The following is a 19,902-nucleotide window of genomic DNA, read 5'->3' as shown; positions in this document are numbered from 1 at the left end:
AGCAGGACACTAGGAAAAACTTCTCTGACCAATAATCAGTCTGAGACAGGTACTATAATCAGAAACAGATTATGAACATACCTGTTATGTCATGAAGTGCTCACAACCTTAATGCAGGTTAAACAGCAGCTTCTGGATTTACTTAAGATCCCAGAATAGAAGCATATGGAAAAGGAAAGTAAGTTTCTGACAAAATTAAAAATATTACAAATGTTTAGCTTTTATTGAAAATTAAATATATTAGCAAAAGCAAGATTTAAGAAATATTTTACAAATGATTTACATACAAGAAAGCCAGTATCAGACATATTCACAAATATGCAAACCTTTAATTACAAAAAGTACCTATTGGCAGCATGATGCTAACCTTGCCACTGCAGTGTGCTCTACTATTGATATGAATAAGGCATAGAACTCACATTTGCACCAACTTAAAAAGTTCAAATAAAACTTTAAGCTTTTGAATCCTGGATGCACAATCCCCGATAGACACACGCACGCGCACACTTAACATTTCTTCTTCTAAGCTCTACAAACTAAGTGTGTGCTCTGGAAGAACAGCCTGAAAAGCCCAGTAGAAATGTAACTGGTACTAGCATTTAGATTTTAGTTTCCTCTTTAAAATGTACTGGCCTAGGTATGTAAACCATATTCACAGTTTTAGTATTTTTAGACTGAAGTACCTTTTTTTTCTGCAGTTGTTCCTTAAAGTTGGCTCTCAGTTCAGCATACAGTTCATGTCACCTGTTCTGTGATGCATATATTTACAAGATAACTTAAAAAAAATCTGTGCCATATTCATAGTCAAATTAGTTAAACAAGAGTAGTAATATCCAACTGTGACATTCAATACTATATTTCAAATATTTGTGCAAACAGCAAAAAAACCAGTTGTTTGAGGCAAACATTTGCAAAACCTTTATTAGCTCCTCAATGTTGTAAACTTGGACTGTCAGCCTTAAGTCCTGCACTTCCACAGCTTAGAAAAGTCAACTCCTAAAATGATCAAGTCTCAAAAAGGTTCTTTTCTACATAGTGCAAATTTTAATGCAGATAACGTGAAAAACGTATCTAGCTGGATTGACTTTGTGCAATAGTCAGTGGTCTTCTCTCATAGCTGAAGAAAGTGTGCATCCAATGAACCATGGGGTTCAGGAAGCCAGGAGGGTGGAGAGAAAAAACAGTTCCATTACACACTTCTCAAACCAGTGCTAGATGTGCAAAGGCAGCAAAAATTCCAGCTGCTACTACAACCAGAACACAGTAACTTTTCAGGAAGACCCAGGCGGTTAGTCACTTGGACTGTTCTCTAGAAAAATAGGTGAGGATATGCTGGATTTTTATCAGACGGTCTTTTAAAGACATCATGGAGAGAACTGACAGCTGGTATCTGGGGTCTACTGGGAGAACAGCTAGAAGCCACCAACACCAAGCAGGACCATTGGGCATTGCCTAGAAATAAAACATAAGCTGGTTACCAATAACCAGTGTTGCATAGCAGACTACCATGAAGACATCAAAAGATAAAGTCATCAGTGACCAAGACTACTTTAAATTTTGATACTAACTTGAGAATTCCAGATCTATGAGATTAGAAGAGTGCTGAAAGGATCCCTTCTCTTTAACTGAGAAGTCAAACAAAGCATACTTAAAACAAATATTGATAAAGCAATCATTTTTAGGACAACATAGGAAGCTCATAGATTCCTTGGGAAAAGATGGCTAAGTACAGGACAGCCACCCAATGACAAATCTCTCTGATAAAAATGAAATCTAATACTCGTCATGTTGTTCTTAAGGCTTGAATATTCTTGAAGCCTAATGTCTTCATTATAATTACCTTTTTGTGATGGACTTCTCTGTCACCTCCCAGTTCCACTCCCTTTCTCATTACCTTCTTGATAGAGTAGGACTACTTAGTTAGTTTCTTCTAAGCAGTTAAAACTCTGTGATTTTTCCTGTAGTTTAATTACCAACAGCAACCATTAGATGTCAGGCCTTGAACTGGACTTAATTCTCCTCAGTAGAGGTCCTACCACTGCAGAGAATATTATGTACCTCAAACGATCTACAAAATTGTTAGTGGTAGTGATACACTCCAGGATAATATTTCCTTGCTCGAAGCAGTTACCACACAGCTGACATATTTTTGTCCTATTATAAATCTCAGGTACATATCCATAGTATTGCTACCCTGCTAATTATTCTGGTTTTGTACACATATTCCTCTTTCCTAGTATGCTGCTTTAAATCTATTTTTATTAAATTGTTCTAAAAATCCCTTCTGAATTCATGCACTGGCCTCTACAGTATCTACAGTCCCCCTAGATAGGTTAATGTGGCGAGATCCCACAGAATAGGGTGGCCAAATCCCTGTACACTTTAAACGATCTAACAATATTGCAAAACTCCCAAAACCCTGTCATGTTAAATCATTTCTTATCATTACAGTCCTCTAATGACATCCAAGTTACCTAAACCTAAGGTTTAGGTACAGGACTTCATCGCCAACAAAGACGCCAACAAAGAGAAAGCCCTCAAGACCTTGTCACTTGGAGGCACGGATACACATGTACTTCCATAGATGCTGGTACTGGAGGGGTATCTGCTCAGTTTGTGGGACCTGCTCTGTGCTCTGTCTGTTATTTGGGATTACCTCTTTGACCAAGCTAACGGCCTGCACATGGCAGATTCAGTTTCTTTACTTTCATAGGGACAAAATAGAGAGCTTTTTCACTTTGAATTCTGACAGCTTTACAAAAACTAACAGTTTAACTGTAACTGGAACTTAAAGTGTTTTCAGTTTACTGGTTTTATTTCCACATCGGCATATCATCCCTTCCTGGAGAAACTGCTGACCAGAGACAGAATTGCTTTTTCTTGCTCATTGTAAGAAAAACAAAGTCCAAGCCTTATTGTCTTTGAAGCTGGAGAAAAAGGTGGGAGGGCTTTTTTTAATACTTAGCAGTTGGTAATAGGGCTTTTATTTTTAGAAATAAGTATCTCATAATGACTATTAAATGATGTCTCACCTGTATATTTTCCTCCCTGTCAGGCATTGGTCCGAAGTGCTGAAGAATTTGAGTGCGAAATTTGTTTCTTAAGTTTTGAAACCAACTGCAGGCCTGATTGTACACGAAATTGTGAAGCTCTCTCAATTTCTTTAGTTCTTCATCAGCAACCTGTAGGAGGAAAGTTATGAAAATATGATTAGTGATAAAGAAACAATTAAGGGGCTTAAGCTGAAATCAAAACACTCAATTTCAACTATGTTTAGATACATTTCTGGTGTTTTTTGTAACCTTGACTGCTACTGACTGAATGGTAAAGAAGTATTGTGATATTTTTAAAATTACAGCTTCAAACTATTGTTGAAACAAAAACTATGGTTTTCTTATTTGTTTTATAGTAATAAAAAAATTTAGCTAGTTTCTAAGGATGTAAAAATTTGAAAGAGAGCTTTCAAGAACAAATCAAGCAAAAATCTTGATACATTAATACTAGTCGGTATTTAGACATCATTCTGGATACCTTAACATCTTCCAAATATTCAATGTCTGCAGTGCAATAACCATCTTTCATCCCTCTCCGTAAAACTCTAAATCTCTTTCCACCAATTGTATCAACAACAGACCGTCCATCGGGCAGAAAATGAACGTTCCTAATTTGCAGCATGCAACCATAATCTGCAAAACTAAAAAGAGATCTTGTCAGTAATGCAATTGCACACTTCTGAAAAGATGCTTTTTGTAATTAAAATGACAAAAGAGATGGAAGCTTAGAACCAGGATGTAAACCTACCCATTTTGAGAATCACTTATGCACATCCCAAACTGTTTAGTTCCAGTTTCCATACTCCTGCGAATCATGAGTCGGTATCTTGGCTCAAATACATGTAGAGGACAAGGCACAGTAGGATATGCCATAGTGCAAACAAACATTGGAACATTCTTGGTTAAGCTTCAAGAGAACATAAAAAGAAATATACACCTTCAAAATCTGAACATTGAGCTACGCCAAGACAATACATTTTTTTCAGTATGTCTGCTATGTTTGAGGTCATAAAGCACTCATTGCAAAGTCAAAATATGTTGTAGAAACTTTCACGAATGACAAACTCATATACCCGTAACACTGGCTGAATACCTGTGTACTGATTTGCATACATTCTGGACAGTAAGACTCGCTGTTATGTAGGTAGTGAGTACCTAGTCAGTGAATGGAGGGCTCTGTTTTGGGCTGGGGGTGTCAGCTACTTTGCCATTTTTGCTTTAGTTTGAGCTATAAAAGCAATTATGCCCTCAGAGACACAGTTTTCCTGTAAGTAAAAAGATGCACTGGTAACTACACAGTAGCTAGGTCACCATTTAGATTATTTTCAAGGAGGGACTCCAGATCACAAGATGCAACCCAGTATATAATTTGCATCTTGCACTATGCCTAAGCAGGCATAACTGAAAAACAAAGTATTTTTAAATCCCATTTTATTAAGTATGTAGAGCTGACAGTAGATACAATCAAGTTATCATGAAAACATTACTGGAGATTTAATTTTAATGCCTTTCAGACTATAAAATGTAAATTTACTGGATGGATTCTGCATGAGCTGTAGTGTTAAATAGCTTACTAACAGTCATATCTACAATACATGATGCTATATGTATCTGAAGAACTCTCTGTGAGATAAGCATGTTTACAAAAAAATCCCAACAATTTTTTTTATTACATCTATCTGTAATCTACATCTATGTGTAAGATTAATGTCTATCATGAATTGCTTTGCAAGAAATTAAAGTCTCTGAGACTCTGCAGTCAATTGAAGACAATTTCATTAACAGCAGCAAAGTTAAAACCAAAGCTCCCTGACAGTGCATGATGAAAGAGAAATGGAAGGTGAAACATGTTTCATAGAATCATAGAACAGCCTAGGTTGGAAGGGACCTTAAAGATCATCTAGTTCCAACCCCTCTGCTGTGGGCAGGGGCACCTTCCACCAGATCAGGTTACTCAGAGCCTGGTTACTCATTCAACCTGGCCTGACCAACCTAGTGACCTTCTATGATGGAGTTACAAGGGAGGGACTACAGATGTCATTTTATCCGGAATTCTGTAAAGAGCTTCCCCCTCAATGTCCTCTCCACACTGGAGAGAGATGAATTTGATGGTGGGCTGTTAAATGGATAGTAAAGGGTTGGATGGTTGTACCCAGAGGGTAGAGGTCAATGGGTCACAGTCCCAGTGACCAGCAGTGTCCCTCAGTGGTCCATATTGGGACCAGCACTGTTTAATGTCTTCATCAATGACATAGACAAAGGGATCCACTGCACCCTCACCAAATTTGCTGATGATCCCAAGCTGAGTGGTGTGGTTGACACAACTGAACGACGGGATGATATCCAGAGAGACCTGGACAAGCTTCATACTCCTTGCACCCATAATACACCACAATTAATAACTATAAAAATAATAAAACATTTTCAACAAGGATTTCCATACTAATTTCTCAAGATTTTCAAGACAGGAAGCTTACTTGGAGTGTTCTGCAGTTTCTTCAGCATGAATTCTTTTTCTCTCAAATAATTCATCAGACAAGTATTTCATTATTAATTCTTCCAGCAGTTCTGTGATACTGTATTTTCTGCTTGCAAGGTACTGTAATAAATTTAAAAAATTCTTTTCATGTATCTTTACAAAAGGCTTGAGAAAATGCAGCTTTTTAAATAAAAATATCATCTATGAAATGTGACAAAACTAATAAAAACTTACAGCTCTGAAGTTTTTATACTTCATTAACTAAAACCTAATTATACTCTAATGTTTGAAAATTAGATCCTCTGTGTAAGTTCTTAGTGTCTGACAATTTGAATGTCTAATTCAGTTTGTATCTCTATCCTTACCACAGAGAGAACTGATTTCCCGGGATATACAGCAATACCAGTAAGAAAAGTGTATAGAAATCACAGAGAAGTTTAACTGAATAGATACCAAAGTTTACAAATACGTAGGATTGAATTACACCACTGAAGCAAATGGTCACAGAAACATAAAACCTCTAAGACTGGTGAGACCCTTTTCCATTCTAGCAGTTATCCACAGCCCAAGCAAATCCAAGTTGTTGGGTTCAAGTGAAACAGCCTTTAAAATTATACATTACTTGTATTTGTAAGCTTTACTGAGAAACAATACCTCTTTCAAGCTCTCCTTACAGAGTGGACACTGTGGAGCATGATCCAAACACCGTTCCAAACAACCTTTGCAAAAAGTATGTCCACAAGGGGTTGTTACTGGCTCAAAAAATAGCCTGAAACAAAATTATCAGAAGTTAGAGTCATGGACAGTCTGTGTTTTTCTAAAAATGTCAGTGATTAATCTCTTGGATTTTTCAGACTAGTTATACAATAACAAAGTAAAGAAACAATTAGTCCCAAATCTCCTTTTTCTACTTTTTCCTCTATACTGCAGTTTGTTTCCATTTACTGCAACACCCACTGTTTCGTTTTCTGATGAAGCTGGACACATTCCAAAACTCTAGGTAACTAAATATTTAGCCCAATATACAAAGATTTTGGTCTCTCTACACAGAGATTTAGAATACACAAAATTACATGATTATTTGAGAAACTGGGTTGTTTTAACGTCAGTATTACATATTAATAACATAACTATGAATAGTTTGGTATACACCATATGTTTTATGGTATTTATTTTGAAAATCAAGATTATTCAGTAAGAGTTTTCAAATAGAACATCAGATACATTTAAGTGGACTAACATTCTGAAGCATCTATGTCTTCCAGACAAAGACAAGGTTCACAATACAAGGCTATGCTTCTAAACATTAACCTTCCCAAAATAAGTTTTATTGACTGAAGAACCCCTAACATTTAACCACCAAAGATCCTGTCCTTTGATGGTGACCAGTTAACACTGCCAAGTTTAACTAAAAGGGCAGCTTGATTAAAATAGTCCTACAGTATACAGCATTGTAGCAAGTGACATTTAAATATATATTTAAGTGCAGGGATTGCAAAAAGCTGCAAATTATTGACTGAAATCAGAACTCATAACAACTTACAAGTACCTTGGTTTGTACATGTAACCAATATGCAGCCAAGCATCTGCAACTAATATTGAATCAAGGATGAAATCTTACCTCATACATAGAGAGCACTCAAAATCTGATACATCAATCAAATCCCCTGGGATTGTTCCAAAAGCCAATGTCATATCCCTTTTTGTATTTTCTAAGGAAAAGGAGGACAAGATTATTCTTCAAACAAAGGCACAAAGCAATAAATATTTTAAATTTCATAGTAAGTGCAGTAAGTTACTGTTTACCTCCTTGCTTTTTGTGTTTGTTTCTTCCATCTTCACATACAACTGCATCCTGTTCTGAAAAGGAAAGCTTTCTTTTTAACAAAGCACCTTTTCCTTGGCCAGAGAGAAGGGGTTCAGAAGACACTCTCTTTAAGCCGTCTTCCTTGGCAAGGTCTTTTGTTGAGTTAAGAGCATGGGCAGACTGTGCACGATTTAAGCTTCCACTCACAGGCTCCGGTACATCTGATCCTCCTAAACTCTGGAACAATAAGATGAACCAAACTGTATTGTAAGAGTAACACAAATCTAAGTATGTGAGATGAGACTGTGCAAAGACATATAAGCCAAACTGATACTCACAGTTAGTGGGTACCTATGAGTTACTAGAAAAATTTTTATGTCAACACAGTACTCAAATCTGCTTAGCATTAACAATTCAGAAATCTTCAACCACTTTAAATAAAACAAAAATTGTATTTCATATGCTTAAAAATATAGAAAAATTTTCTTTATCTTATTCTGAAGTCCCTCATATACCTTCAGTATCTTCTAATACTGAATTTATTACTCATTCTAGTGAAGTAGAATGAGGAGTTTTAACAAATGAAAATAAATTACTTCCAAATCCTGCTTCTTTTCCTCTAATTTAGCCAACTACACAAAAACAGTATTTACGCTGGAAAGTGTGAAAAAGGTCTCAGTACATCTAATGTATATACATCAGTCAAAGACAGAAGTTACTGTACAGTTTTTATTACCTGTGGAGGACAAAGCTGTAAGTTGCAATAAGATGCAGTCACGTCAGAACCAAGTATAAAAGGTTTATTTCTAATATGGGGTAAATTCCAAGCAGATTCCTTCAGACTCTCACCTAACTTCTCTGGTGACAAAACATCACACAATATCTAGAAAAAACAGCTCAATGTTAATAACAATGAAAAAGAATCCAGACATACCTTTGTTATAAATTTACGTATCAAAAACTAAGAAGGTAATCTACATGAAATTATTCTCACGAACAGATCTTTATTCAAGCAGTAACTGGCAGAGTTGAAAACAAACAGAAACCTACACAGCTACACTGCTGTAAAAGAAATTTATCTAGAAATCTTTTCTACTACAAGTCAAACAGAGTTAGACATTATTAATTCAGTATAATGCAGCATTTCAATATAAATTTTTATTATCACAGGAAAAACTCTTGTGCTCCGGGCACAGAGGGTTTCGACTTGGAAAATGTCACTTGTTGCCTGCTTTCCAGTGTTCTATATATTCACTTAGTAACTTCCAACGCACATGTACTTTTCAAGATGTATGTAAAATGTGTACATTTGGACTAACTCTCTGACATAGTATGATTTAAGAAGTATATTAAAAGGAATCTGCCATCTGAACGTTTTCTGTCTATAATGAAGATATTAGATGCACAAAGTCTATCATAATGAGAGTTTCATAAAGGAGTCAGGTCAGAGATGAGAATCCAGTATCATAAATAGAATTACCTTTTCTACTTCTAGCTTGGCTGGAAGAAAGTCCTCATCAAGGGCTAAGCACTGTAGAAACAGTTGTAAGGCATCTCCTACAAAGCCAGAGTCTTGCAGAACTTTTCCTTTCTGAAAGTAGACCTGAGAAACAGATACAACTAAAACATTTGTAGAGAATAGGGAGAACTGCAGTATTGATCTTACAGGCATTGCAACAGTGTTAGAATTAGAGCCTGCCATGACAGAAAGAATGCGGCTTTAACAAATTTGAAGTGTGCACAGTGTGTGTGATCCATATCCCTTGTCTAACTCATATCCATTACAGTGTTTGAAAAGTCATGGGATACGTTGGTGCAAGTTTTCTTCCAGTTACCTTGTTTTGTCTTACATAAAGGGTTAAAAAACCTCACTAGTGCTGAATTCACAGCCCTTAATTTCCCTCTTCTGTGAGCTTTTGGAGAGGAAGAAGAGGGACAGAAAATACAAATTATTACATAACCTCACACAACAGCTTACAGAAGACTTTTTTTGCCCTCTCTTTTATGAAAAGCTTTATGACTCCAGCCTTCAGAATGGTAAATTCAAATAAAACAATTCATACAACTGTTCACCCCTTACATATATCTCAACCTTTATTCTTAAAACAAAACAATGCTCTCAGAATGAATTGCTTTTTCCAACTATATTTTATGCTTGAACACTGGACACCAGCTAAGAGAAAAAAAAAAATCTGTATATTTTTTTCCTTGAAAGAAAAAAAAAAACAGGGAGGAAAGTCTACTGGATTTTGTGGAGCCTACTCAAAAGCAGATGACAATGGAACTAAAAACTTATCTCAACTTTTAAAAGTTGCACTGACAGTAATAGAAAAAGTTAGATAAAACCAGCAGGTATAAAAAAAAAAGTTAAAACAATATATATTTGTATATAGGGATGTGGATAATGGGCCAGAAACTAAACTTAAACAAAGCAAACCAAACAAACAAAAATAACCCCAACAAAACAAAACAACCAAAAAACTACTCTACCAGAGGCTAGAATGCAGCTTCTAGAGAATGACTGATAGTATGAACAATAACATCTGTTCAACAAGACTGTCAGATGAGGACACACATCCTCTTTGATGGATTTGGGCACTTTCTGTTAAGATGAATTCTGAAGAAGGGAAGTTTGCTAGTCCTCCTCTTACAGACAATTTATTTTCCTACAGAGGTTAAGGACTGTTACAGGAATCCATCCATTAAACCAAGCTCACTTAAATGAAGTGAAGCTTCTTTCCAAACATACAGAAAAAAGTAGACAGTACTGTCAACACTGAGAGGTGAAAAGCAGGAGGCTTTATGAATTTGCAGTAGCCAAGGAATTGCTGAAAGGAATTGCAGAAGACAACTGCAGTTATCTCCCCTTGTGTGGCAAGATCTTGCTGCTCCTGCTGAGTCCAGAGTTTAGACAGTGCAACAACATGCAGTCTGAAGACCACACACTCCCCAGCTGCCCATATTACTTGCAAAGCTCAGTTCTCACTTGAGTTTATTTAGGCTTTTTGAAGATAAACTTCTCAAGCTGAAACAGCAAAGTGTCCCTCTGTTAACAAAAATTAACAACTAAACAAAACAAGCCCCAAACCCCAGCTGTTACAGGTTACATCACTGTGAACTATTCCAACTCCCAGTGTATTTGTCAACCAGCCCTAACCTGCCATACTCATCAGGAGCCTGACTCATACGAGTTAACTATTTTAAAGATGACTTTTAGCATTTTCCATGTCTTAAGAGACAACATTTAAAGTAGCTGGCTTAGTTTTTTAAATCAATGCAATTACAGTTTGAAAGTTATTAATTTTACAAACACAATATTGAAAAATGATGAGTTTATAGCAACTTACCTCTGGCCAATTTGGCATTTTGGAAATAACAAAATTTAGATCTTCTATGGCTGTTTTATATTCTTGGAGGCCAACATATGACTCAGCTCTGTAAATTCTTAGCATCAAGTCACTGGAATCTGCAGACAGAAATTAGGTAAAATCTTTTAAAAATCAGAATTTCATAATTTTTAATTAAATTTGCTTTCATATGATATGTCATAATTACAATTTTTTTGTACAATGCTTCCAAAATTAGTGGAGTACCCTCTCCCTCACTCCCTAGTGTCTGGCTAAGAAAAGTAGCAGTAATTCCCAGTTCATGTCTTGTAAGCTAAGGAAGAAATTTTGGATCTTGATGTATCTTGCAGCATCAAAAAAAAAATTATTTCCAAATAATAAAGGCTCAGAACAGAAAGGTTCACAAAGCACTGCTCAGTACTACTGAGACAACAAAAACTGAGGACTAAGTAAACTTTATCTTTACAGTATATCCAATCAAAATCACAGAAACCTGGGAATTCACCACACTTGTATTAAAAGCCTAAGTATTACAAAGTTTGCTTTTAAATACCCAAGTTTTTCTGCAGACTGCAATTTGATTTTATAGTGCCTGACCCCCTTCTGACTATGGCTGGAGAGATGCCACTTTCACAGTGGCATCCGTCTGGGAGGTACCAGAACCAGGCCTTATCACTATGTGATAAAAACAGCCAATTCCAGAAAGCCTTGAGCACCAGCTGGCAGCCCTGTTGTAAGGAGTTGTAGTAGTGGAACTTCTAGAGTGGGAAAAAAGCAGAATGTGTCAAGTAAGGACAAGTTCCCATGTCCAACATATAGCATTTTGCACTTTCAGTACAGCAACCTCTAAATGGGAAGGACACCCTTCTCCTTGCCACTAAAACTACAGTTTTGTAACACAACTAATTGCAGCTGCTGCTTAGAAGAAGTGTCAGAACACTGTTCTGATCTTATTTGGTTTTTTAAAATAGACCTGGTTTTCCTTGAATGAGATAAACTAGTCAAAGGTTGGTCTACTGCAAACAATACTAAAATAAAATAGTTCTTTTAGTTTGTTTCAAAAAGGCTTTCTTGGAGGCTATCACTTCAATTTAATATTCTTAGTTTATTCTAGATGTCTAGTATAACTTCTCATAAATTTTCAGCATTAGCCTGTTCTACAGTTAGAAGGCATACTGGCCAATGTTCCCATAGATTGGAACACACTGCTTTGTATTTAGATTCACAATGCTACACGTAAAAAGAGCTTAATGTAAAAGAAAGGGTTAAGAAAATCAGAGAATAATTCATTTAGCTGAAACTAGAGTGTCTTCCTGATTTGTCTTTCGAGTTGATGGTTCCCCCTCAAACATAAATATTGCCAAAACCAGTTTGTTTCATTTTCTCATTTGACATAATAAAATGGGTGTTTTAACTGAAGTCTGGGAAACTCTCTTTGAGTAAAACACTAATTCTGCAAGCAGAACAACTCTGATTTCCTGTGTCTGTATTTTGTAACTGCTATAGCCTAGCAAGGTGAGAGCTCAGATTAAACTCTTCAGACAATTTTTTGTGTTGTATTTGACTCTTTGATGTCCAACAGAGTTAGTAGCAAATCAAACTCCTTTGTTCAGAGGCAGCAGTAAGTGCAGGTCTTTGTTCTCTGATAAGCTGCCTATTTGCACAGAATCAGAGAAAGCTCATCTGTTTCAGACTTTCAAGTGCAGAACATGACCTGAGAAACTCGAGCCTTTTTTCCTAGGGGGAAAATGAGGGCTAGTTCAAAGATAAAAATGTGAGTTCAAGTCTACAGCAGGTGGGCATTTTACCCACTTTTTTTTTCAAAGAGAAAAGCGTGATTCCAACTGAACTAGTACAAAACAGAGTTTAGCTGAGACCCCAACACTGCTGCTGAACATACAAACAGTCACTGAATGATCAATAGATATGACAAACTGGGTCTGAATATTCATTCAGAAGACCAAAGGTAGATGATTACTAGTACTGTTCCTAGCTTAGTATTGGGGCCAGTAAGTATCTTCATCCACGATCTAGACAAGGGGATCAAGTGCACCAAAAGTTCACAAATGACACAAGATGGGTGGGACTGTTGACCTGCTGGAGGGCAGGAAGCCTCTGCAGGGGGATCTGGACACAATGAATGAGCCAAGGCTATTGGCATGAGGTTCAGCAAGGCAAAGGGCCAGGTCCTGCACTTTGGTCACAACCCTCTGCAGTGCTACAGGCTGGGGTAAAAGTGGCTGAAATCTGCTCAGTGGCAAAAGACCAGGGAATGCTATTCAACAGCAGCTGAAAATGAGCCAGGGTGTGCCTAGGTGGCCAAGAAAACCAAAGACAGCCTGGCCTGTATAAGGATTAGTGAGGCCAGCAGGATCAGGACAGTGATTGTCCCCCTGTGCTCAGCACTGGTGAGGACATGCCTTCAATCCTGTGTCCAGTTCTGGGCTCCTCACTACAAGAAGGACATTGAGGTGCTGGAGCGAGTCCAGGGAAGGGCAATGGAGCTGGTGAAGGCTCTGAAGCACAAGCTGATGAAGAAAGGTTGAGTTCAGCCTGGAGAAAGAAGCCTCAGGTGGGACCGTATCACTCTTTACAACTACCTAAAAGGAGGTGGTAGACCATTGTGGGGGGGGTTGGCTGTCTCTTCTCCCAGGTAACAAGTAACATAATGAGAGGAAATGGTGTAAAGGGAGGTTTAACATGGGTATCAGGGAATAATTTTTCACTGAAAGGGTTGTCAAGCATGGGAACAGACTGCCCACAGCAGTGGTGGAGACACCATCCCTGATGGGTTTTAAAAGATATATAGATTTGGCACTTAGGGACATGGTCTAGTGATAGACTCAGCACTGCTGGACTACTGCTTGGACTTCATGATCTGAGAGGTCTTTTCCAACACAGAAAATTATCTGTTTTTATCTAAATTTATAGATCAAATTTTTTTACCACAATGTAATTTCTAGGCTTTGTTACAATGAAAAAACAATTTTGCAATGTTTCAGCAACGTATTTTAATGTTTTTCAGCTAAAGAGAGGATGCAAAGTAATTTTGAATCTTTGGCTCAAACATAGCAGAAACATAACTAGTTCTTGAACTTCCAATTTCAGTGACCAAATATATTGTAAATACAGAAGTCACTCACTTCTAGCATCCCAAAGACTAATTATTTTAACAAAAAAAATGCACCAAGTATTTGCAGCATAGAGCTGTATCAATTATTATTACACTAATAGGAAAGTATACAAAGGTTTACACAAAAGAACACATTCAATATGCATTCTGGAGTTTTATATTGCTTCCAAAGCATCTGCTCTTCCTGTAAGTACAATATACCAATAAATGGACCACCTCTGATCTGATTCTGCATGCTTTTTACATGGTTCTTAATATGCTAAATTCTTCAAAACAGAAGACATGCACATCAAAAACACTACATAGAAATACTTTAGGACACAGTATTTATTAACACAGTACTACAGGGCCACCCTAATAATCAGAGCTGGAACACACAACTCTTAAAGAGCCAAAAGAACTGGGCTTACTTAGCAGAAAGTAATTCCTGAAAGCATTGGGAGACCACAACAGCTTTTCAGAACCCAAAAGTGGGTTACTTAGAAGACTCTACTGAAGTACACAGTGAAAAAACAAAAGAGACAATGGTTGTAAACCAAAACAATGGCAGTTAAACTTGAAATAAGGAAAAGATATTTCACTTAGAGCAGGTCCCCCAGAGACGCTGTGGAATTGTCAGCCTGTAGGTTTTCATGATCCAGCTGTACAAAACCTTAAGCAAACTGCTCTGATCACAGTATTTGTTCTGTTTAAACAGGAGACTGATTGCTCAACAGATCTCCTGATGTCCACTCCAGAAGGAATGATTGAGATTCAGACCAAATTCAACCCATTAGTGGTGTGTTTCAGGACACTTGGTTAAGGGCAAGCTTGTAAAATACAAGCTGTGCTTGTATTTCAGTTCAAGAGATCTCCTTTAACTAAGCTATTTCATTTCAACTCCTGGAAGGAAAATACTAACTATATGAATGTTAGCATTCCTTATAGTGTTTTAAAGTCACTTTTGCACAGTAGCAAACACGACTCTTTCAAATATTTCAGAAACAAAAGAAAGTTATGAAAAGATCCCATTTGAGTAGAGGTTTAGCATCAATGCCTTATTTAGGACACCAGACTTATGTTTATCACAACTTCTTAACTATGTGCATTAAAAAAACAGATGAGGCAGCAGTAAGGAAACACTGAAACAGAACATGAATAATTTTAAACATTAATACATTTCTTATGCTACAGCTTTTCCATCTCTAAATGTCCTCAAAATTCATTGTCTGAAGGAAGATGGAAAGTATACCAGCAGCTATTAATTTATCTTTTGGCCTAGAATCATCTTCAATTTGTAGCTGTGAATCCACAGTTCTAAATTCACATTTAATGTATGTCTGCACTCTGACTCCCAAAGTACTTCAGTATCTTTTCCAGAATATGGGTAATTCTCAGGATTGGAGACACAGGAAAGAATTGTACAATGGACCTTAAACTGAGATTCTAGCATTTAATTCTATCACATATATTGACTTTGAATAATAAAATTTTGAATAAGCATCACAGCTGAGAAGTATACTCAAATTTTATATCTATTTCAAAGCCAAAATGGAAGATGCAGATTCACATAAAGAATAATCAAAATTCTTTCCCCATAAATATCTAAATAATATTCTTAAATCCATAAAAGAAAGATTAACAAAAAAAGATTAACAAAACCTGCATATTTTATTCTTTTATTCTTTCAAAGCAGTCTTAAAACATGAAACAGGAGCCCCATAAACATATGTGAACAGTACTGGATTCAGCTTTAGCCTGACAACTACTGAGATTTCTTTGTGATCTCTGTGAGTCAAAGCTGTACTTCAGGAAGAAGTCTGCATCTTACAGTTTCAAGATTTAAAATCCACCCTGTATCCTACACTTTGGAAACACCCTGGCAAATAAAGTAGAATTGATAGCCAAAACTGAACCCCTTAAAATTAGGTTGCCAAAAAGCATATAAAACAGATCTTCGACTTAATCCCACCTACATTGAGAACAGTTTATTCTGGAACTGGACCTAATGTATCTCCCCAGAACAGATTGGAAGGATTAGACTTATGCAAGCTTTTGGTTTTTTTCCTCCACTGCAGACAACTGTATAAACGTAATACACTTCATCTGTAAAAATACTAATTTCTGAATTACTGAACAGAAAAGAAAATCCAGGTATAATTCATAAGAGAACCTCCCGTGTCACCAGGTGTTAAAATCCATAGTCAAATTAAAACGACGAAGGAATCTCTCGCTGGATCCATCTAGGTGTATCAATCACACAAACATGACTCTCTCTACAAAGAGTAAACTTTGAAAAACTGGGAGTATCTTTAGAGTCCATGGTACCAGCCAGACACATACATTGCGACGGATACAGGATAGGCCAAAAGCATGCCTCTACCTCCCCTCCTTGGACCCTCTTCAACACTATATAAAACTCCAACCACACCCACCTATGATGTCACTGCCATTACACAACCTGTCCCCCTCCGTGCCTGTCTGCTTATGCAACTCGGCCCGGCCTGCTGGGAATTGTCTTGGTGACACTTAAGACAGAAAATAGGTCTCTCTCTCAGGAAACAAGGTTAAATACACCAACGGAATTTCTCTTTGCCCGCGCGCAGCGATTACCCAACACAGAAAGAAGCAGAGCCCACAGACTCCTCTGTAAACAAGTGCAACAGAAGCGTGCGGGGGCAGACACGAGGGAGCCCAAGCGGGACGCTCCCCCACACCTCTGGAGTAAGCAGAAGCAGGTGTACCCCACTACCAGGCTGGGCGCTCTACCAAGGGCCGGGTAGCTGCACGTCCCCTCCACTCCGCTCTCTCAATGGAGGGGTTCCTCGAATCCCTTCAAACTCGAGAAAACTTCGGAGGCTCTTCACCGGCCCGTGTCGGTCGCTGACGGCCCCGCACTCGGGGATAAGGGCACATCCACCGACGCCACCGCACCCCCAGCCTCAGGAGCCTGCTGCCCCGGGCTACCAGCCCGTCCCGGTCCCGCCGGGACACGGGCGGCAGTGGCGGAGACCGCGCGGCTCTGGCGGGCGGCACGGGCGGAGGAAGGGAGCTCTCCCCCACAGCCTTACCTGCTCGCAGAGCCTGGTTGACGGCGCCCAGCGCCTCTCGGAAGCGGCCTTGGGTCAGCAGCTCCTCCAGCCGAGTCCCGGCTCTTGCCCTCTCGCACTCTCCCGGGAACCACTTCTCCGCCAGCCGGTTGAGGACGACGCTGGTGCGCAGCGGGGCCGCGGCCGTGCTGGTGCCCCCCGCCGGCAGCAGCCAGTCCCGGCAGCGACGGCAGCGGGCCCGCAGCTCCCTGCGGAGGCAGCGGCGGCAATATGTGTGCCCGCACGGGACGGTCACCGGCTCGCCCAAGAACCTCCGGCAGCCGCAGCAGCGCAGCGGCCCCTCGGCCCCGCGCTCCCGGCCCCGGCCCGGCCCCTGCCGCAGGCGGTAGTTCAGCACCAGGCAGTCCACGAGGGTCCCGAGGCGCTGGGCTCCGCCGAAGGGGCCGAGACACAGAGACGCCAGGGACGCGCCCACCGCTTCCTTCAGGCGGCTCGCGGGCACCAGCCGCGCCAGCAGCAGCTCCCGCTCTTCGTCCACACCCTCGCCGGGGCCCCCGCTGCCGCCCGGCTCCGGCGGCAGCTCCGAGCCCACGGTGGCGGCGGGAGAGGACGCTGCCATCGGCTGCGCGGCTGCGGCGAAGGGGGTGTGGCGCTCCCGCTCCGGACGCCGGGATGGGCTCCGGGCTCGGCGCGGGCGGGGGGCGGGAGGAGGCGGGGGGAGGTTACAAAACACCGCTCCACGCGCGCGCCGCCAACGGCGCGGGGTCACGTGGGGGGGACGGGGCGGGCCCGTCCGGGAACGCCCGTGCTCAGGGGCGGTGGTGCCCCGGAACCCCCCGCGGCCCGCCCGGCACCGGGGAGGGGGGAGCGCCCCGGCCGGGCCGCGGGTGGCTGGCAGGGCAAGAGGGACAGCCCTACGGGTTGACTCCTAGGAGCGGCTGCTGTGGTGAGGGTCGGGCGTTAGCAGGGCTGTGGGGGAGGCAGGGATAGAGGGACAGAGCCGCCGGGGCGGGGAGAGGGTTCGCAGCGGGGAACGGGGGTCTATAGCTGCCGTGGTCCCGGAGGCATCACCCAGCGGGTGCCCGCCGCCCCCTGTGCGGCTGCTACTCGCACTCGTTTTGGGCCGCTCGGGCTGGCCCCTCTTCCCTCTTTGTTAGTCTTTTAATGGAGGACACGATAAGATAAAAGTTACAAGGTTGAGGAAAAGCTCTTTGTCCTTAGGGTTTGTTTCCCCCCCGCTCTCGCCGAGCGTTGCCAGCCCTGGCGGGATGGGTCGGACGCGCCCGCCGTGCCGTCACAGCCCGGCGGGCAGCGAGCCGCGCTCCCCGCCAGCGTGCCACAGAGGCGGGCTCTGCAGGAAAGCACCTGATCTGTTCCACCTAAAGTAGTCACAGTGGGGAAATGCTTAGGCTTTCCAGGTGTATGCCAGCCTCTAATGAAAGCTTGAAGCCTATTGCATAAGTGTTATGTATTTATACTTGTTACAGTGGCTTTTTTTTTTTAACGTTAGACGGCTGTCATAAATTCAGATAAAAATAGCAGTACCTTTAAAACCTTCTAAGCAAAGCTTGCACATCAGGAAAATTTATATATGGCCTTACGAAGGGAGCAAACTGTATCTATCTTCAGCTGTATTCCATGTATGGCAGGCTGGAAGATGATGCTAACGGTTATTAAGAGAGCTGTAGGCAAAGTTGGCATGATTGGAAAAAACCAAACACATCTGGATTTACATCCAGGTGTTTTGTCTGTCTTCAGCTATTCTAAGCTTCATCCAGTGGCATTCAAGTTCCTAAAGTCAAAGAAAAAAGATGTTGTAGTAATTGAAGCATGAGGGGACCATGGGTATATTTTAACATGGATAGGAAATATGGTCTCTTACAGTAATTAATAAAAAAATTGAGTAAATTAGGAAATCACCTGTCTAAGGATCAAAGTAAAACGGTTAGCTGTAGTGTGAACTTCTGTTGTGGTGGGAAGTTGTGAATTGCTTGGACTTATGACCCCTCACAAGGTATTTGACTTTGCCAATTGGACAAAAGTAAAATTCTGAAAAAAGTACTGTTAAACAATAGTTTATTTTACATTTCAGATTAGATTGCTCATGGAAATACAAAAGAGAAATAAAACAGGACAAACCCCAAGGGCTTGTGGGATTGGAATTAGGATGGTAAGGCTGTCCTCTGATGGAACAATTTAAAACAGTAGAAATGAAAACATGTTTCCACCATTGCCACTTCCAGTAATTCCTATAAAAGTTCATACATTAGTGATTCAAGCAATCATGAGTGCAATCAATGCAGTCGGCTATTCTACATAATTTCCAGTGTAAAGGCACAAAATACTCATGTCTTTACCAGCATTAGCATCTTGGAGCAGAAGAATTGAGGTTTTTCCTATCATCTTCCTCTTCAAAACTGAAACAGTGAAACAAGGGTTTTGAAGTAGGATGGAGGAATAGATGGGTAGGGAGCCTGACATTTTTTATTGCTCTCACCCGTTGTAGAAATGTCTGGTATCTGGGAAATTATTTACAGGAAAGCTAGACTGTATATTCACCTCCTCCTTATTCTCTGGGCATTACTTTTTATCCCTGCTGGAAATGATACTGGGCCCAGTTAGACTGTGGTATTACCCAGTGTTGACAGTCTTACAATCTTTGAACTACAGTTGATTCTTTGAGCTTTGGTTTTTTTGTATTATTCCACCTTTGGCATATTTAACTAAACAAGAAAAAAACCCTCAAATTTCAAGTTTTTCACTGTGTTACCATCAGGATATGATAGTTATGTAAGAGAGGAAAAAAAGACATTTTCAAGATTAGATAACATGCAGCTCTACCACCACTCCATTAAAATAGCACACTCAAAAATCCTTTTTCCCCTCTCCCCCCCCTCTTGTAGGGTCAGATAAATGATATTTTAAAACAACAAAGCCTTTCCATTGTGCAGTTCATGTGGGCCATTCTAAGAAAGACTTCAGGGACTGTCCTTTCCCTTCCTACTGTAGTGCAGTATTGCACTGCTGGTTATGGAAGTTGGTGGTTCTCATTCA

General features: G+C 40.2%; 2 protein-coding genes across 2 annotated transcripts in view; one reads left to right on the top strand and one right to left on the bottom strand.

Annotated features, from left to right (window-relative positions):
- Positions 1-202: 202 nt before the first annotated feature.
- LONRF1 (LON peptidase N-terminal domain and ring finger 1) lies at positions 203-17,524 on the bottom strand. The gene is made up of 12 exons (XM_009101480.4): positions 16,870-17,524; positions 10,687-10,805; positions 8,820-8,942; positions 8,076-8,222; positions 7,339-7,576; positions 7,154-7,244; positions 6,187-6,301; positions 5,531-5,652; positions 3,802-3,960; positions 3,532-3,694; positions 3,033-3,182; positions 203-1,452 (listed from the first exon to the last, which is right to left on the bottom strand). The coding sequence occupies exons 1-12, from the start codon at positions 17,465-17,467 to the stop codon at positions 1,294-1,296; spliced, it is 2,184 nt and encodes a 727-aa protein (XP_009099728.3). The 5' UTR covers positions 17,468-17,524; the 3' UTR covers positions 203-1,293.
- Positions 17,525-17,678: 154 nt separating this feature from the next.
- The window catches only part of TRMT9B (tRNA methyltransferase 9B (putative)), a 113,819-nt gene continuing 111,595 nt past the window's right edge, over positions 17,679-19,902 (top strand). The window contains exon 1 of the mRNA XM_050973871.1: positions 17,679-17,794. The gene's annotated coding sequence lies outside the window, so the exon portion shown is untranslated. The remainder of the gene's footprint in view (positions 17,795-19,902) is intronic.

The sequence above is a fragment of the Serinus canaria genome, chromosome 4, assembly GCF_022539315.1.
Source record: "Serinus canaria isolate serCan28SL12 chromosome 4, serCan2020, whole genome shotgun sequence".
In the NCBI taxonomy this organism is placed as follows: domain Eukaryota; kingdom Metazoa; phylum Chordata; class Aves; order Passeriformes; family Fringillidae; genus Serinus; species Serinus canaria.
This window is presented reverse-complemented; position numbering and strand designations above follow the sequence as displayed.